The following is a 16,813-nucleotide window of genomic DNA, read 5'->3' on the forward strand; positions in this document are numbered from 1 at the left end:
AGGCTTAGTCTGTGGAAGGAGTGATAAATGTGTCCATTATATGAAGGACGAGTAATGAGTGAATATAACTGAACAGCACGTAGTACATCTATGTGGCTGGCAGAGCATGCTTAGACTTGTAGTTCTAATCTAAACTATGAAAGCTCCACATTGGCCTTTTGATCTCTCTAGCTGGACTGGCTGCGGCAGCTGCGCATGCGCAGTGGGCACTGGGATCAGCACTGCGGCGTAGTGACGCTACTCAGTGACAGGACGTGACTGGCAGAGCTGCGTAACCTAGAGAGCGTCACATCGGTCACCCTGACAACCTTGTGGCTTATCCAATTAGAAGTTCTCATAACGACTGACTGTTCTCGCTACGTCCAATCATGGAATTGTTGGGCGGGGCTTAGTGCCAACCGGGCCGTTTGAACGGCGGAGAATCTGAGTCGCAACCCCAGCGCCGCTGTCACTGTCAGTCGGTATCGGGGATGGCGTCCTGCTGTGCTCTGTACCTGTACGCAGATGACTCGGTGGAGGCGCAGTACCTGGGTGGAGGGAGGCTCTGCCTTTCTCCGTGCGGAGCGGAGTTCATGTATGAGAGGCCCCGGGCTGGCGGTCACCCGGTGCAGGGGCCAGAGAGAGGCCGCCACAGGACGGAGTTCGTGACCAGCAGTTGCTGGGTGAGCTTAGCCCTTTAGACATCATGATCCCCTTCCCACTATATAGTGTGATGCTCCTCCTTCCCCCTGTATAACGTGACTCCCCCTTGTATAACGTGACTCCCCCCTTCTCCCCCCCTCGTATAACGTGACCCTCCTACAACCCCCCCCTCCCCGGTATAACATGACCCCCTCCTCCCCCAGTGTAACGTGACCCCCTCCTTCCTCCCCCCGGTGTAACGTGACTCCCTCCTTCTCCCCCCCCCACCCGGTGTAACGTGACCCCCTCCTTCTTCCCCCCCTCCTCCTTCTTCCCCCCCGGTGTAACGTGACCCCCTCCTCTTTCCCCCCTGGTGTAACGTGACCCCCTCCTCCTCCTTCCCCCCTGGTGTAACGTGACCCCCCTCCTCCTCCTTCCCCCCCTGGTGTAACGTGACCCCCCTCCTCCTCCTTCCCCCCCCCCCGGTGTAACGTGACCCCCTCCTCCTTCTGCCCCCCCGGTATAACGTGACCCCCTCCTCCTTCTGCCCCCCCGGTATAACGTGACCCCCTCCTCCTTCTGCCCCCCGGTATAACGTGACCCCCTCCTTCTTCCCCCCCGGTATAACGTGACCCCCCCCTTCTTCTCCCCCGGTATAACGTGACCCCCCCCCTTCTTCCCCCCCGGTATAACGTGACTCCCTCCTTCTTCCCCCCCCCGGTATAACGTGACTCCCTCCTTCATTACCCCCCGGTATAACGTGACCCCCCCCTTCTTCTCCCCCGGTATAACGTGACCCCCCCCCCTTCTTCCCCCCCGGTATAACGTGACTCCCTCCTTCTTCCCCCCCCCGGTATAACGTGACTCCCTCCTTCATTACCCCCCCCGGTATAACGTGACACCCTCCTTCATTACCCCCCCCCCGGTATAACGTGACACCCTCCTTCATTACCCCCCCCCCGGTATAACGTGACACCCTCCTTCATTACCCCCCCCCGGTATAACGTGACACCCTCCTTCATTACCCCCCCCGGTATAACGTGACACCCTCCTTCATTACCCCCCCCCGGTATAACGTGACACCCTCCTTCATTACCCCCCCCGGTATAACGTGACACCCTCCTTCATTACCCCCCCCCCGGTATAACGTGACTCCCTCCTTCTCCCCCCCGGTATAACGTGACTCCCTCCTTCTCCCCCCCGGTATAACGTGACTCCCTCCTTCTCCCCCCCGGTATAACGTGACTCCCTCCTTCTCCCCCCCGGTATAACGTGACTCCCTCCTTCTCCCCCCCGGTATAACGTGACTCCCTCCTTCTCCCCCCCGGTATAACGTGACTCCCTCCTTCCCCCCCCCGGTATAACGTGACTCCCTCCTTCCCCCCCCCGGTATAACGTGACTCCCTCCTTCCCCCCCCCCGGTATAACGTGACTCCCTCCTTCTCCCCCCCCCCGGTATAACGTGACTCCCTCCTTCCCCCCCCCCCCGGTGTAACGTGACTCCCTCCTTCTCCCCCCCCGGTATAACGTGACTCCCTCCTTCTCCCCCCCCGGTATAACGTGACTCCCTCCTTCTCCCCCCCCGGTATAACGTGACTCCCTATTTCCCCCCCCCCCCTGGTGTAACGTGACTCCCTACTTCTCCCCCCCCCCCCCTGGTGTAACGTGACTCCCTACTTCTCCCCCCCCCCCCCTGGTGTAACGTGACTCCCTACTTCTCCCCCCCCCCCTGGTGTAACGTGACTCCCTACTTCTCCCCCCCCCCCCCCGGTATAATGTGACTCCCTCCTTCTCCCCCCTGGTATAATGTGACTCCCTACTTCTCCCCCCCCCCCCCCCCTGGTATAACATGCTCTGCTATTGCAATTTCCTGTGCTGAACTGTCTATATGATGGGTGAGGACCCTTATGACCATACCAAATGTCACTTTTTGTAATTGTAAAGCGCAACGGAATATGCTGCGCTGTATAAGAAACTGTTAATAAATAAAATAAATAAGTAACATCTGTGTCCTGTCAGTAAAATACACTAGTATTTTGGACACTCGCTGGGTCACTAGCTCTGGGTCTGTCCCCTTTACCCCCTCACCATTGCTCTCCCTTTTGCTTGATATGTGTCTACCTTTTTTCCTTGTGTTATCTCTCTCTTTATTACCCTTCCTCGTACACATCTCTTCCTTTCCCCTTTGCCTTTCTCTCATCTTCTCTTTTATTTCTTCTCCCCCCTCTTTTGTCATTTTCTGCTTCCAACTATGGGCCTGATTCAGCAGCGAGCGCAACTGCGTACGCAGATTGTGCGATTGTTAGCCATTGCGCATGTGTATAAGCCACACTGCATGCTCTGCGATCGCACACGCACAGAGAAATCCATTGCAAAGTGAGTGACAGGCTATCAGTGTATAGGGGTGGTGACGAGGGAGTGTTCAGAAAAATGCAGGTGTTCCTGTCCGTTTAAATGCTGTTTCATGGGCGTGCATAAATTAGCCACTGCGATTGCATACACAGCTTGAGTACTCACTGCGTGCCGCGAGACTTGCGGTGTCTGCGGCTGGTCAGACCTGCTGTAAATGCTGCATAATAGGCCGATTTGCGTTGATGGTACCGATGTTTACGCATAAGTGTGAGGTCGGATGGATGTGAGAAAGCAGCAGTGGGCGTCTTTATGCTGGCTGAGCTGTGGCAGACATTAGCATATTTTCGCAGCTGCATTGTGGGAAAACGTGCAATTGCGATCGCTGCTGATTCAGGCCCTTTGTTCTTTAGCCTCTCACTACAGGCACCATCTTGTCTCAGTATCTTGGAATTCTGAAATAATGCTGCGTTATAACAAATGTTTTATTCTATTTCTTTATAATTATTATTTATTTTATTTTTAGGGCCAGGTTCTTCAGGCACTAAACTTCCGCAATACATTTGCCAGCCGCCCATTTCTACCTTCAAGTCTCGTACCATCAGAGAAAAGAATTGTATGTAGTTGGCTTAAATTATAGAAAAAAAAATCCATATGATCTGCATTTACAGCAATCAAAATGAAATATAAAGTATTATAGTGTCACATGGATATATAATAAGTTGGGCCATTAATAGTTAGGCCTGCCACAGGATGTCTTTAACTTGAGTAGTTTTCCATATTCGTAAGGGTCCATGTTAATTATACGGGCACCATTTGACTCCACCCACCCAACACTCCAGGAGAATTTGGTTGTCAGGTGTATGTTTTAAGTTTAGGTGAAGGAGTGGGGGAGAAACACAGGGAGGGGAAATGTGCTGACAAGTAAAATGGAGTCCATATAATTAACAGGTATCCTAATCAGATTCTAAGGGGGTTTCAAATAGCCACACTATGGGGGTCATTCAGACCCGGTCGTTAGCGCCGATGCGCTCGGACCGGGTTGATGGCTCCCCACAGAGCATGCGCACGACGTCGCCATCGTGCGCATGTGTGAGACCCGCTACGACCGACAGCGCCGGTCGTAGCGGGTCTCGATTCAAAGGGGGCGAGCTGTCAATGTTGATTGACAGCTCGCCCTGTTTGGAAGGGGGGTGGCAGCCCAAACGGAGGCGTACCCATGGGAACGCCTACCATTTGGGGGAGGCCCCACTGACATCACTAGTGATGTCAGTGGAGAGCTTCCGGCTCAGACAGAGCCGAAAGCTCTCCGGGGCTTACGACAAGGGAGACCCTACCCTAGGGTCTCGTCGTAAGCCCCGATGGTCGCGATGGTCTCTGACCATCGCGACCATCACCCGAGCGGTCGTTAGAGCTGTGGGTGTAAACCCACAGCCTAACGACCGCAACAGAGGCGGGCGGTCAGGATGCAAGTGGCCGCCCAGTTTCTGAGCGACCGCTTGCATCCTCCATCCGCCTCTGAATGAGGTCCTATATGCCATGCAGCTAAATGATCGTGCTGCATGGGGAAAAGCTGTTCAATTCATTAGCCTTTTCTCCACACAGTAAATCAGGGGATAACGTGCACTAACCCATTGATTCCGTGTAAAGTGCGGAATCGATGGGTTTTCACCTTGCGTTAAACTGACTTTTGTCCTCCTGTTTGCTCGCTGCTCTTGAAACTGCGAGGAAAAATCCACATCTGGGACGTAACACATGGGTTAAACCCCGCTAATTGAATCGCCCGGCGCGGGTTATTAACCGTGCAGTTTACTCCGCAGCTAATTGGGTTCCCCCCTAACGGGTCAATTCAATTAGGCACAACTTAGTCGCAGCCACCAGTAAGTACGGCTATATGCTACAATTATGGTACCACTGGACTCATGGATTACAGGACTGCGTACAAAAACCCACAAGCCGGGTCAAGATTGAGCTGCGAAGGGAGCGGGTTCAGCTGCAGTTGCCAGCATTTCTAAGCTGTTGCAATGGCAGCTTGCGTTTAACTTAATTGGAGCCTTTATAGTCTCGTTCTATTTCCATGTCGCATGACTCTGCTCAGGAGTGCTTTACCTCCACGACAGCAGCACTCTTGTGTTAAAGGCAGATCCTGTGTCAGGGATTAATTACAGCAGCAAAGTGAGGCAGAATTAAAAAAAATAAATAAAATTCTGATACAAGCAATGAACATAGTAGTGTAGAAGTGGAGCATTTTAAAAAAATTTACTGTGTTTTTATTCCACACTGTTTTTTTTTTTTTGTTTTTTTTCTTTTGGTATTTTCTTAGCGCTTATTGACTGAGATCTCGGAGGTCACATGGCCCGCGCTGGAGGATGACACAGGGTGTGTGACCCGTCTGGAGGACGGCCGTATAAAGGTTTCCTCCTTGGATGGACATGCCCATTTATACATGACCTCTCTACAGAAAGAATTCACGGTGGAGTTTTTATGCCAGCTCAGCTGTACGACTCCCGCACCAGACTCTGCATCCCAAGGCAAATCTCTAACTAGCTGCCATCCCAAGACAGCAGGAAATAAAACCGCGAGAGACATTAACCGGTCAAAATATTCTTCTTGTGTCTTCCAAGGAGACTCCCAGTTGAGTGTGACCAAACACGCCTTCCAGTATACATGGCTGGTACAGCGCTTCTCTGTATCCTGCTGCCCTGAGGCTCTTCAGTATCCCATGGGATTAGCTCTCCTTTGCCACAGACAGTCCGCACAACCAGAGGAACCTGCAGGCACCTGTGAAACTACAGCTGATCCAGATTTTTCAGAACATCTTGAACATGTTTATGTTTTACCAAGAACTCTGCCTCTCAGCTGTCCTGCTACGCACATGCACAGGTAATTGTCAGATCACACTTTGTGTGCTTCCTGTTTTGTATATGTCAGGTCACCTCAGTCTGCCCCCTGCTCTGATTACATTTCCTCACAGAGAGGGAGCAGCGAAAGTTATAGCTAATTCTGCCCCGGCCGTGCACTGCACGTAGATACCTTGAGAAGAGGAAGGGACATATCTTCTAGTGTGGTGTGTACTCGGCATTAGAATGAAAGTTGTGTTATTCTGAGATTTCCAGTAAAATAATGCAATGGGAAATTACAGTATAATAATCAGAGTACAAAGCACTTTCTAAAGCCAACTGGAACGCTAACAAATGTTCACATTGCAAAAAAAATAAAAAATGGTCATGCCTAATAAAGTCATTATTACGGGAAAGACTGGTTTGCGATCTTCTGACAAAGGGAAATTATACGACGTAATGTAATTGAACTGATCATTAAGATGCTGTGAAGGAGAGGACACTGATTATTATATATTTTTATTATCATTTTGTAGCTTCCAGTGGGCACAGATTCTGCAGCCCTGTGTATAAGGTGGATTGTGCTCTATAAGATATAGTGATCCCGCCAGCCTGGAGGTAGGGCGCTGAGGCGCGGGTAGGGTATCCTCTGCGGGTATCCTCTGCACGCACTCCTCCGAAAAGGGGCATGGTCGACCGGGTAGGGGGCGAGTCCTCGTGCCACTCCTCCATTTCGTCACACTTGGGGGCATGCCCAGCACTTACGGAGGTGCTGGGCTTTCCCCAAGGTCTACTCTCACTGAATAGATGGCGTACGCATGTGCACGGCATCTGTTCACATGGCGGCGATCGGTAACAGCAGTTTTTCACACCCGCAGGACACTGTGACCCCTGAGTGAGGACAGCGCAGGGCAGGCTGTTTTGTCTGTGTGCCGCTAAAAGGGCAGGGTGCATTTTATACACTGAATGACCGCACAGTATATCGTTCACCGATAAACGGCCCATAGGAGCGCACATAGTGGGTACACACTAGACGATGTGCCCGATATGGTGGCTTGATCCACGGATCGTCTAGTGTGTACCCGGCTTAACCCAGCAGGCACATTTATGCCCAGGAACCTCATATTGTAGTATCTCTAACTGCTGGGGAGGAAGAGACTGCTGTTTATTAAGCAGCAGTGCCAACAGACCCATACCTCCTGTGTTACTGCTGGAGCTGTGAGGAGTGACTCCGCAAAGGCCCATCGGAGGAGCTGCTGGGCATGCACAGTAGATTCCCCCCTCCCCCCTTGGCTATTTCACTCGTACTATAAAATGAGCGTCTGTTCATCTGCAGAAACTCTGAATGCTGACCAATCGGAGCCGATAGCTGCAATAATGAATTGTCCGAGCCGGCAACAGAAATCATGGGGCCCTGTACACCCATTTTTCTAGGGCCCCCTTCCCGGGCCCAGGGTCCTCTGCATGTACAGGCCAGTTTAAGAGTCTTCCTTACCTACAGTATATGGTGGTTTCTCTGCAAAGGGGAACCCCTGAATAAATCGATCATCCCTTGGCGGATGATGACTTCAGTAGGTAATCCCTATTTATGTAGGAGATTACTTGGTACGGAAGACGTCTGTTTGTCTAGGAATGTAAACAAAGTCCTCATCATATAACAGAGGTTCAACCAGCTAAAACATAGTAACAGAAGTGTTGGGGCAGAGCACAATGAACTTCCTTGATCAAACCATTTTATATTATTAAACCGTATTTGCTGATTTAGTACCATTTGTATCAGTAAATGGTTTCTTTAGAATTGGTGCCTTAATGAAGATTACTGTCCCCGATCCTTTTCCTTCTAATCCTGCCAGTCGTGGATAATCTTAAATCACTTCCCCCAATTCTCTTCAGCTTCATTCCCCCGTGTATCTGCCACCCCCTTGTGTCCCTCCAGCCTCACCCTACTGTACCTCTCCATCCTCACCCTAGCCCGGATCACTCCATTCCCAGCACACTTCTCTCTCCAGCCGCCTTCTCTATCTACTTCTCTCTCCAACCCCCCAGTGTTGCTCCAGTCTTCTGCATCCCTCCGGCTCCAGCCTACACTACTCTTATTCTGCTTATTACTGTGGCTCCTCTCTGCTTCTAACCGACACGGCATGACTTCATGATGTTACGCGAACTGCGCCGCAAGGGAGAGGCCAGTGACAGGGCTCCGCGGGCCCCGTACATGCGCCTATCGCTGGACCTGTGAATCGGCGCTGCAAGGGGGGCAGCCTGGGACTGTTGCAAGCCACTGGGGGAGCGTGGGGCCTGGCATGCGGGAACTGTCCTGTGCTCCAGGTTTCTCAATCCCCCCCTGATGCATATTGGACTTAGCAGAGATTTCCTAGCTCGGTAATACAGGGGAGGCAACATACTGTAATATGCACAGCACAGGTGATAAGGCTCTGGGCAGTGCTGAGACTGCTGGATTTTAGAACATTCAAAAAATTTATGAATTTGGATATGGGACACTGAATAGAACTTGTACCAGAAATCAGCACTTGAAGACTCTAACATGTCTGTTGCTGCCATTATGGGATACATGTTAATATTGGACAGTCCATAGCAATATCTGTAACCTTAGAAGCAGTCTGCAGGTGGTTTCCATGATTACAGATGTTATCCACAACATACTGACAAATTTGCAGCAACAGATATTTGAGTCTTCCAGTGCAAAGAAATAGTGTTTGGTAAGGAGTCAGGGTAGTGCAGATAGGTAGTGGTGAGTATGGAAGAGTCAGGGTAGTGCAGATAGGTAGTGGTGAGTATGGAGGAGTCAGGGTAGTGCAGATAGGTAGTGGTGAGTATGGAAGAGTCAGGGTAGTGCAGATAGGTAGTGGTGAGTATGGAGGTGTCAGGGTAGTGCAGATAGGTAGTGGTGAGTATGGAGGAGTCAGGGAGGTAGTGCAGATAGGTAGTGGTGAGTATGGAGGAGTCAGGGAGGTAGTGCAGATAGGTAGTGGTGAGTATGGAGGAGTCAGGGTAGTGCAGATAGGTAGTGGTGAGTATGGAAGAGTCAGGGTAGTGCAGATAGGTAGTGGTGAGTATGGAGGAGTCAGGGTAGTGCAGATAGGTAGTGGTGAGTATGGAAGAGTCAGGGTAGTGCAGATAGGTAGTGGTGAGTATGGAAGAGTCAGGGAGGTAGTGCAGATAGGTAGTGGTGAGTATGGAGGAGTCAGGGAGGTAGTGCAGATAGGTAGTGGTGAGTATGGAGGAGTCAGGGAGGTAGTGCAGATAGGTAGTGGTGAGTATGGAGGAGTCAGGGTAGTGCAGATAGGTAGTGGTGAGTATGGAGGAGTCAGGGAGGTAGTGCTGATAGGTAGTGGTGAGTATGGAGGAGTCAGGGAGGTAGTGCTGATAGGTAGTGGTGAGTATGGAGGAGTCAGGGAGGTAGTGCTGATAGGTAGTGGTGAGTATGGAGGAGTCAGGGAGGTAGTGCTGATAGGTAGTGGTGAGTATGGAGGAGTCAGGGAGGTAGTGCTGATAGGTAGTGGTGAGTATGGAGGAGTCAGGGTAGTGCAGATAGGTAGTGGTGAGTATGGAGGAGTCAGGGTAGTGCAGATAGGTAGTGGTGAGTATGGAAGAATCAGGGAGGTAGTGCAGATAGGTAGTGGTGAGTATGGAGGAGTCAGGGAGGTAGTGCAGATAGGTAGTGGTGAGTATGGAGGAGTCAGGGAGGTAGTGCAGATAGGTAGTGGTGAGTATGGAGGAGTCAGGGAGGTAGTGCAGATAGGTAGTGGTGAGTATGGAGGAGTCAGGGAGGTAGTGCAGATAGGTAGTGGTGAGTATGGAGGAGTCAGGGAGGTAGTGCTGATAGGTAGTGGTGAGTATGGAGGAGTCAGGGAGGTAGTGCTGATAGGTAGTGGTGAGTATGGAGGAGTCAGGGAGGTAGTGCTGATAGGTAGTGGTGAGTATGGAGGAGTCAGGGAGGTAGTGCTGATAGGTAGTGGTGAGTATGGAGGAGTCAGGGAGGTAGTGCTGATAGGTAGTGGTGAGTATGGAGGAGTCAGGGAGGTAGTGCTGATAGGTAGTGGTGAGTATGGAGGAGTCAGGGAGGTAGTGCTGATAGGTAGTGGTGAGTATGGAGGAGTCAGGGAGGTAGTGCTGATAGGTAGTGGTGAGTATGGAGGAGTCAGGGAGGTAGTGCTGATAGGTAGTGGTGAGTATGGAGGAGTCAGGGAGGTAGTGCTGATAGGTAGTGGTGAGTATGGAGGAGTCAGGGAGGTAGTGCTGATAGGTAGTGGTGAGTATGGAGGAGTCAGGGTAGTGCAGATAGGTAGTGGTGAGTATGGAGGAGTCAGGGTAGTGCAGATAGGTAGTGGTGAGTATGGAGGAGTCAGGGTAGTGCAGATAGGTAGTGGTGAGTATGGAAGAGTCAGGGAGGTAGTGCAGATAGGTAGTGGTGAGTATGAAAGAGTCAGGGTAGTGCAGATAGGTAGTGGTGAGTATGGAGGAGTCAGGGTAGTGCAGATAGGTAGTGGTGAGTATGGAGGAGTCAGGGTAGTGCAGATAGGTAGTGGTGAGTATGGAAGAGTCAGGGTAGTGCAGATAGGTAGTGGTGAGTATGGAAGAGTCAGGGTAGTGCAGATAGGTAGTGGTGAGTATGGAGGAGTCAGGGAGGTAGTGCTGAGCCACCCAGTAACTCTTGCAATGCTGGTCAGCTGTGGGTAAATGAGACCACTACACATGTACGAACATGCCACACTGTGGTGCCCCTCACATTATGCCACCTGTAGTGCCCACACAGTGTACTCACCAGCAGCATCCTCAGGCAGCCAGCAGAGCAGCAGTCACAGCCTCACAATGTGTCACTCCCATGAGGCTGCGCTGCTGCTAAACTCCAAGGGTCAGAATAGCATGTGATGGTCTCCTCCAATCAGAGCTCAGCACATACTCATCTGACCCCTCTGCAGAGAATACTGGGATTTATTACCCAATAGTGCAGTGCTGACTGCAGTGTGCCCCGTTCCTCTGCATGTAGCTGCTGGCCGGGTCATTCACAGCCTTGATAACGGCCCGACAAGCAGCTGCACTGCAGCCTGCTCTAGAGGATGGCACCACAGGCAACGCCCTCCCGTGATAGAGGGCATGGCTACAAATCAGTGGTGTGGCTTCACCGAATCCCCGACGGCCCAGTCCGAGCCTGTGTCAGTCTTTTCTGCTCTTCCTCTGTCTGCTGGCTCTAGTCCACCCTGGTCACCTCCTCTCATCTTCTCCTGATCTGCCTAATCCTCTGGAACCCACACTCCTAGTGAGACTTTCTGCCAGTCTCACCATTTTCACATATTTACTCAAAACATACCTTTTCTCCAAAGCCTACCACCCCTCCTGAATATTCATTCTTCTTTTATCCCCTGCCCTTCTCTTCTCCCCAGGTCACCCATCCCTTACCATGTCGGGCAGGGTCCTCCACCCTCCTGTTCATCCATGCACTATCCTTGCTTCCAGTGCTGCTTGTCCCCTTCAGCAACTCTGACTCTGTGTGTTCGCCTTTCACTGGGTGTAGGCTCATCCAGTGCTGAACTGCCTTTTACTCCTCGTGACTCACCGTCCAGCGCCTGCCTGGCTATGTTGAGCCTCTCATCAGTCACCCTGTACGCATCCTACCTAATCTGTCACTTATTTGCTCGTGTTGTTCCAATTTTATGACTGATTACATCTACTGTTACCTCTGTGTGTGATTATAATGATGATAATACTTTTATATTGGTTTCTAATAAAATATTATTGCTTTCTTGTATTTGCCTGTGAGTCCATGTATTGTGTCTTGTTATTCTTTGTTTTTTTTTTCTCCCATTTATCTTTCAGATCTAATTTTTGGAACGTCTCTTTGGAAAAAGACAATGAGTCCACAGTGCATCCATTACCCCTGAAGGTAGTGATGTGCAATGGCATCCTTTACAGGTAAGTCCTAAAATTAATTATAATGTTCGGTTAATTATTTTTGGCAATGGATTGAGCACGCCTGATTGTGCACTGTGTAGCCATCAACTGATAGTGTCTGAGTGAGTCGCACTCCCACTTCAATACAAATATGACCCTTGGCTGCTACAGTCATTCTGTGCTTGAACTACACAAGGCCTAGCATGTGGGACACCCACCACCTCTGCTTTATAGATGCATGAGCACAGACTAATGCCGGGTACACACTAGACGATGCGTGTACCCGGCCTAGGCACGTTGCGATGAAAGACCTATCGTGCAACGTTTCACACTGCATGATCTGGTGAACGACTGCACGACGTGTCGATCACCAGCCTCCTCCACAACCATGGGGTCATTCATCAAACTGACAGATTGAGCAGCATGTAGGCTCAATCTGTTGATGCAATGAATGACCCCACGGGAGCGCACAGAGTCAGTCATAGTACATACACACTTGCCGACATGGACGATATGTCGGCCCGATCCGCCAACATATCGTCTAGTGTGTACACAGCTTAAGTCTTATTTGGACATTATTTGCTGAACACTCCCCTATGCGGTGGTAAAGATGGATCATCACTCCGGCTGTTTGACTGTAGCAGTTTCCACCTTCGGGATACTAGATGTGAGTTCAGATTGGTGTTTAGAACAGTTTTAATTACAGGTTGAGTCTCCCATATCCAAATATTCCAAAATACGGAATATTCTGAAATACGGAATATTTTTAGTATGACTGCGATAGTGAAACCTTTGTTTTTTGATGGTTCAATGTACACAAACTTTATTTAAGGCACAGAAATATTAAAAATATTGTCTAAAATGACCATCAGGCTTTGTGTATAAGGTGTATATGAAACTTAAATTAATTTCATGTATGTACAGTACACAAACTTTGTTTGAGCCACAAAATTATTGAAAACATGGGAATAAAATGACCTGCAGGTTGTGTGTATAAGGTGTATATAACACATAAATGCATTGTGTGTGTATATTTGGGTCTCTTTCCCAAGATATTTCATAATGGTATGCAATTATTCCAAAATACGGAATATTCCGATATCCAAAATACCCCTGGTCCCAAGCATTTTAGATATGGGAGACTCAACCTGTATATATTTGGACCCAACTTAGATATTACAAATGTTTAATATATTTGTATCATCTCTACCCTTCCTCTGCACACTTAATATATTTTTATGTTTCTCAGATTCTTTTTGGACGGCGCCAATTTGGTGGAGATACACCCAGGAGATGGGTGCATTATTCTTTCAGAGGGCGAATGCATGGGAAAATATTTCAAACACTACTTCCTTACAGGAGACACAAAACGGGTAACGCATGGTTACTAAACTATTGTGCTGTTTACTATTAAAAAGTAATACAGTCTCCTGCCCAGAAACAGGTGCAGGTGTACGTGGAGGAAGCGGGTGTTCAGAATTTTCATTTCAAGTGTTTTTGTTTGTGAGAATACTCCTGCACTTTTTCAGTGAACTTTGGGCCCCCATACATCAGCAATCGGAAAACCACAATTGAACGATTTGGAGATTTGTTGCCCAATTTTAGGATTTCCCAACCTAGCAATCTGCACCCATACATTACAGATTTCAAATGCAGATCTGCCAATCTTGAAAGTCATGCATATAGGTATATTTATTTATATTGGATTCCATTCGGGTTGTTTATACCTGTCTTAACAGCATGGCTGGAAAGGAAGAGAGGTTCAACGTCTAAACTGCTCTTCCTCCGCACTGTTTTATTCCTGTTCTAAATATGATGCAGGGGCCCTTTGCACGCTTTGTGAACCTGGCATGCATGGCGAGCCGTCCGGGGGCACGACGCGGGAGTCGATTGTTTCGGAAATGGGCTAAATCTATGGCAGAGGTTATTGCTGATCTGACTAGAAGAATGAATCGCCTATCTGAGATTAGTGATTCCCCTCTTCCAGGGGCTCAGCGAGATCTGAGACAAGAGAAGGTCCGTAATATTGAAAGATGACTTTCTGGAGTGTCATCCTCCATGGACAGTTTGCAGCTTCATCTGGAATGTCTAGGAAGCTTTCTGGATCCCAACAAATTATTTTCCCTGGAGAATCTGATTGATTCTTACCAGGAGGAAGGAGAACTTTTAGGAAGATCAGACTGGTTAGGAGGAGGATTCCCTAGCTAGTTCAGGATTCGATTGCTTCAGTCAGGCAGACTTTAAACATTCAAGAGGCAGAGTGTTCCGAGACAGGTGCCTCGTATTCTCTATTTAAGCGTAAAAAGAACCTGGTGGTCACTTTTCCACCATTTTCTCATTTCACGGATACATTGACCGAAGCCTGATTAAAGCCTTACAACCGGTTCCAGGTACCAAGGTGGTTTAAGTCGGCTTATCCGTTCTTAGATGAGGACACTACAAAGTGGGAGGTGCCACCCTGAGTAGATATGCCTATCAACAGGCTTTCAAAAACTACGGTTCTTCCTACTACGCAGGCTGCGTCCTTTAAAGAATCAGTCTGAGAGAAAAAATGAAGCAGTGCTCAAATTTCTTTTTTGTTTCACAGGAGCTTCTTTACATCCAGCATTGGCAGTTGCTTGGGTAATTCTGGAAGCTTGGACTGGGCAGTTGACTTCAGTCATGCAATCTGATACTGATTCTGCCAAGCTTCCTAGCCTTGGTAGATCAAAACCGAGATGCCTCAGTGTATATGGGCGATGTGGCTCTGGATGTAGCCTCACTGTTATCAAAGATTTTAGCTCTGGCAGTCTCAGCTAGAAGTACGCTCTGGCTCCGATCTTGGCAGGCAGATCCGGAGTCCAAACGCACTCTGGAAGCTGTTCCGTTTGAGCGGAACACGCTGTTTGATCCGGAACTCGGTAAAATAATTTCTCAAGCAACGTGGGAAAAAGCCCGTATTTGCCGGTCTTATCTCCAAAATGTAAGTCACCTCGTTTCCGTCCTTTTCACATGGCGCTGGGTGGTAGATTTAAAGCATTCAGTGGTCAGTCCACCTCTTTTCGTTGTAGCTCCTATCGAGCAGAGGTTTCACCACCACTCGACATCCAGGTAGAAAGCCTGCTGACAAGCAAGCCACCTGACTGTTTAGGGCAGGGTGGGGAACCTTTTTCCTGCTGAGGGCCATTTTGATATATATAACATTATTCGCGGGCCTGGTGCTGACCACGCCCCCTCCGTGTGATGTTACACAGGGGCGAGGCCACAATTGCCAGTGATTACAGCAATGCCCGGAGCATCCTGAGGATGCTCCTGGGAGCTGAAAGAGCAGTGGTGTGACCGTCTAAAGTGCCCTAAGGATGTTCCAGGTGGCACTACTGCATAGATGCAGGGTGCCATTCTAGGCACCCTGTAAGCCAAATGAGGCTGGCAGAAAAAAGCTCAGAGGGCCAGACCAAATGTTTCCGGGGGCCTTATACGACCCCCGGGCCTGAGGTTCCCCATCCCTGGTTTAGGGGCTCTCTCCTTCCTTCCGGTGGTAGGGCCCCCCTTACTCTAATTTGTTAGGTTGTCTGGGCCCTGTCAGGGCCGTATCGTTGGGCCCAGGGCATTCTGGACAGGGTTTACATTCTGGATCTGGTGGGTCCCAGTCCAAGACGTTTCTTTTCTACTATTCTATCTCAAGACCCGGTACGGCCTGAGGCCATCATGACAGCTGAGCTTTCACTGTTAGAGTTGGGAGTTATTGTTCCCGTTCCTGTAGATCAGAGGGGCAAAGGCTTCTACTCTCACCTCTTCCTGGTGAAAAAAACAAATGATTCTAACCGCTCAGTCTTCACTTAGAAGTAGCCACTTCAAGATGGAGTCCTACGCTCTCTTGTCGGCTCCATGTTAGAGGGGGAATTTTTGGCTTCTTGGACGTCAAAGGTGCCTGTCTTCATGTCCCAATTTGGCAGGGTCATCAACAGTTACTTAGTTTTACAATGAGAGAATGTCACTTCCAGTTCCGAGCTCTTCTATTCTATTTTTCCATGCTCCCAGAGTGTTTGCAAAAGATAATGGCCACATGGTAGCCTTACTCAGGAAAAAGGGTATTACCATCATACACTATTTGGCCAATCTGAGTCGACACTGATTCAACATTTGTCATCAAAACATTTGAATTCTAATGGTGGTTACTCAACTATCCAAAGTCCAATCTCTTACCATCTCAGCAGATGGTCTTTGTAGGTCTCCTCTTCGAACCCGCAAGTAGTTTAGTCTTTTCATGAGAAGGTTCAGGCCCTCCAGTCTCTGGTCATGGCTGTAAGTCAGCTACCACAAGTTTCGATCATCAGGGGAATGAAACGCCTGGGAAATATGGTTACGACGTCTGAGGCAGTTCCTTTTGCCAGGTTCCATGCTCGTCCTCTACCAAATTCTGGCCTATTGGATCTGAAGGATAGATAGCCACAAAGATGATACACAGCGCTTAATATAATATAAAATTTATAATATATAGAGGAACACGGAGCTACCAGTGTGAATCATCATATATTTCAGCTAATTACAAGCATCTTAGGAGACCTCTGTTCCAGCAGGGCATTTATGTTGGACTCCAGCTTGCACTTATATTCCTTTGCACTGATTCAACATCGTATCTGCTCCTGATTTTTAACTGTATATGTTGCATGACTGCATATTCTTATACATTTTCTGATTCCTGCATTTTAATTGCTTAATTGTTTTATATTATTATAATTGTTATAGACTTTCATTTCAGTCTCTATATATTATGTGCAAAGGGAATACCAAAAAATTGGATACAGGCGCTGTAATGAGTGGTTATTCCTAGCTGCCACTGAAAAGAGGGCTAGTCAGGCCCAATATAAAACAAACAGTGAACCAGGAAGAGGTGGCGCTTTTTTGATGAATATGACACAAACACTGTCACAATTAATATAAAATTACAAAGACCCTATAGGTCACTTTAATAAAATATTGCATAAAATCAATATGGTGAAGAAAAAGCCAGTGTATACATATAATACAGACCACATCAACACACTTCCTGTTTATAATGCCAAATATTAGGGGAAGAAAATGGCACAGAAATGTCACTTGGATGGTTAAGA

The 16,813-nt window shown here is 48.8% G+C and overlaps 1 protein-coding gene across 1 annotated transcript in view; it reads left to right on the forward strand.

Annotated features, from left to right (window-relative positions):
* Positions 1-391: 391 nt before the first annotated feature.
* Positions 392-16,813, forward strand: part of CUNH5orf34 (chromosome unknown C5orf34 homolog) — a 41,122-nt gene continuing 24,700 nt past the window's right edge. Inside the window, exons 1-5 of the mRNA XM_088469498.1 lie at positions 392-662; positions 3,497-3,586; positions 5,294-5,853; positions 11,646-11,741; positions 12,970-13,093. Of these exons, the coding sequence (XP_088325624.1) occupies positions 471-662; positions 3,497-3,586; positions 5,294-5,853; positions 11,646-11,741; positions 12,970-13,093 (1,062 nt within the window). The 5' untranslated portion in view covers positions 392-470. The remainder of the gene's footprint in view (positions 663-3,496; positions 3,587-5,293; positions 5,854-11,645; positions 11,742-12,969; positions 13,094-16,813) is intronic.

This window comes from Taudactylus pleione, unplaced genomic scaffold (genome assembly GCF_031769625.1).
Source record: "Taudactylus pleione unplaced genomic scaffold, aTauple2 ptg000092l, whole genome shotgun sequence".
Taxonomy (NCBI): Eukaryota; Metazoa; Chordata; class Amphibia; order Anura; family Myobatrachidae; genus Taudactylus; species Taudactylus pleione.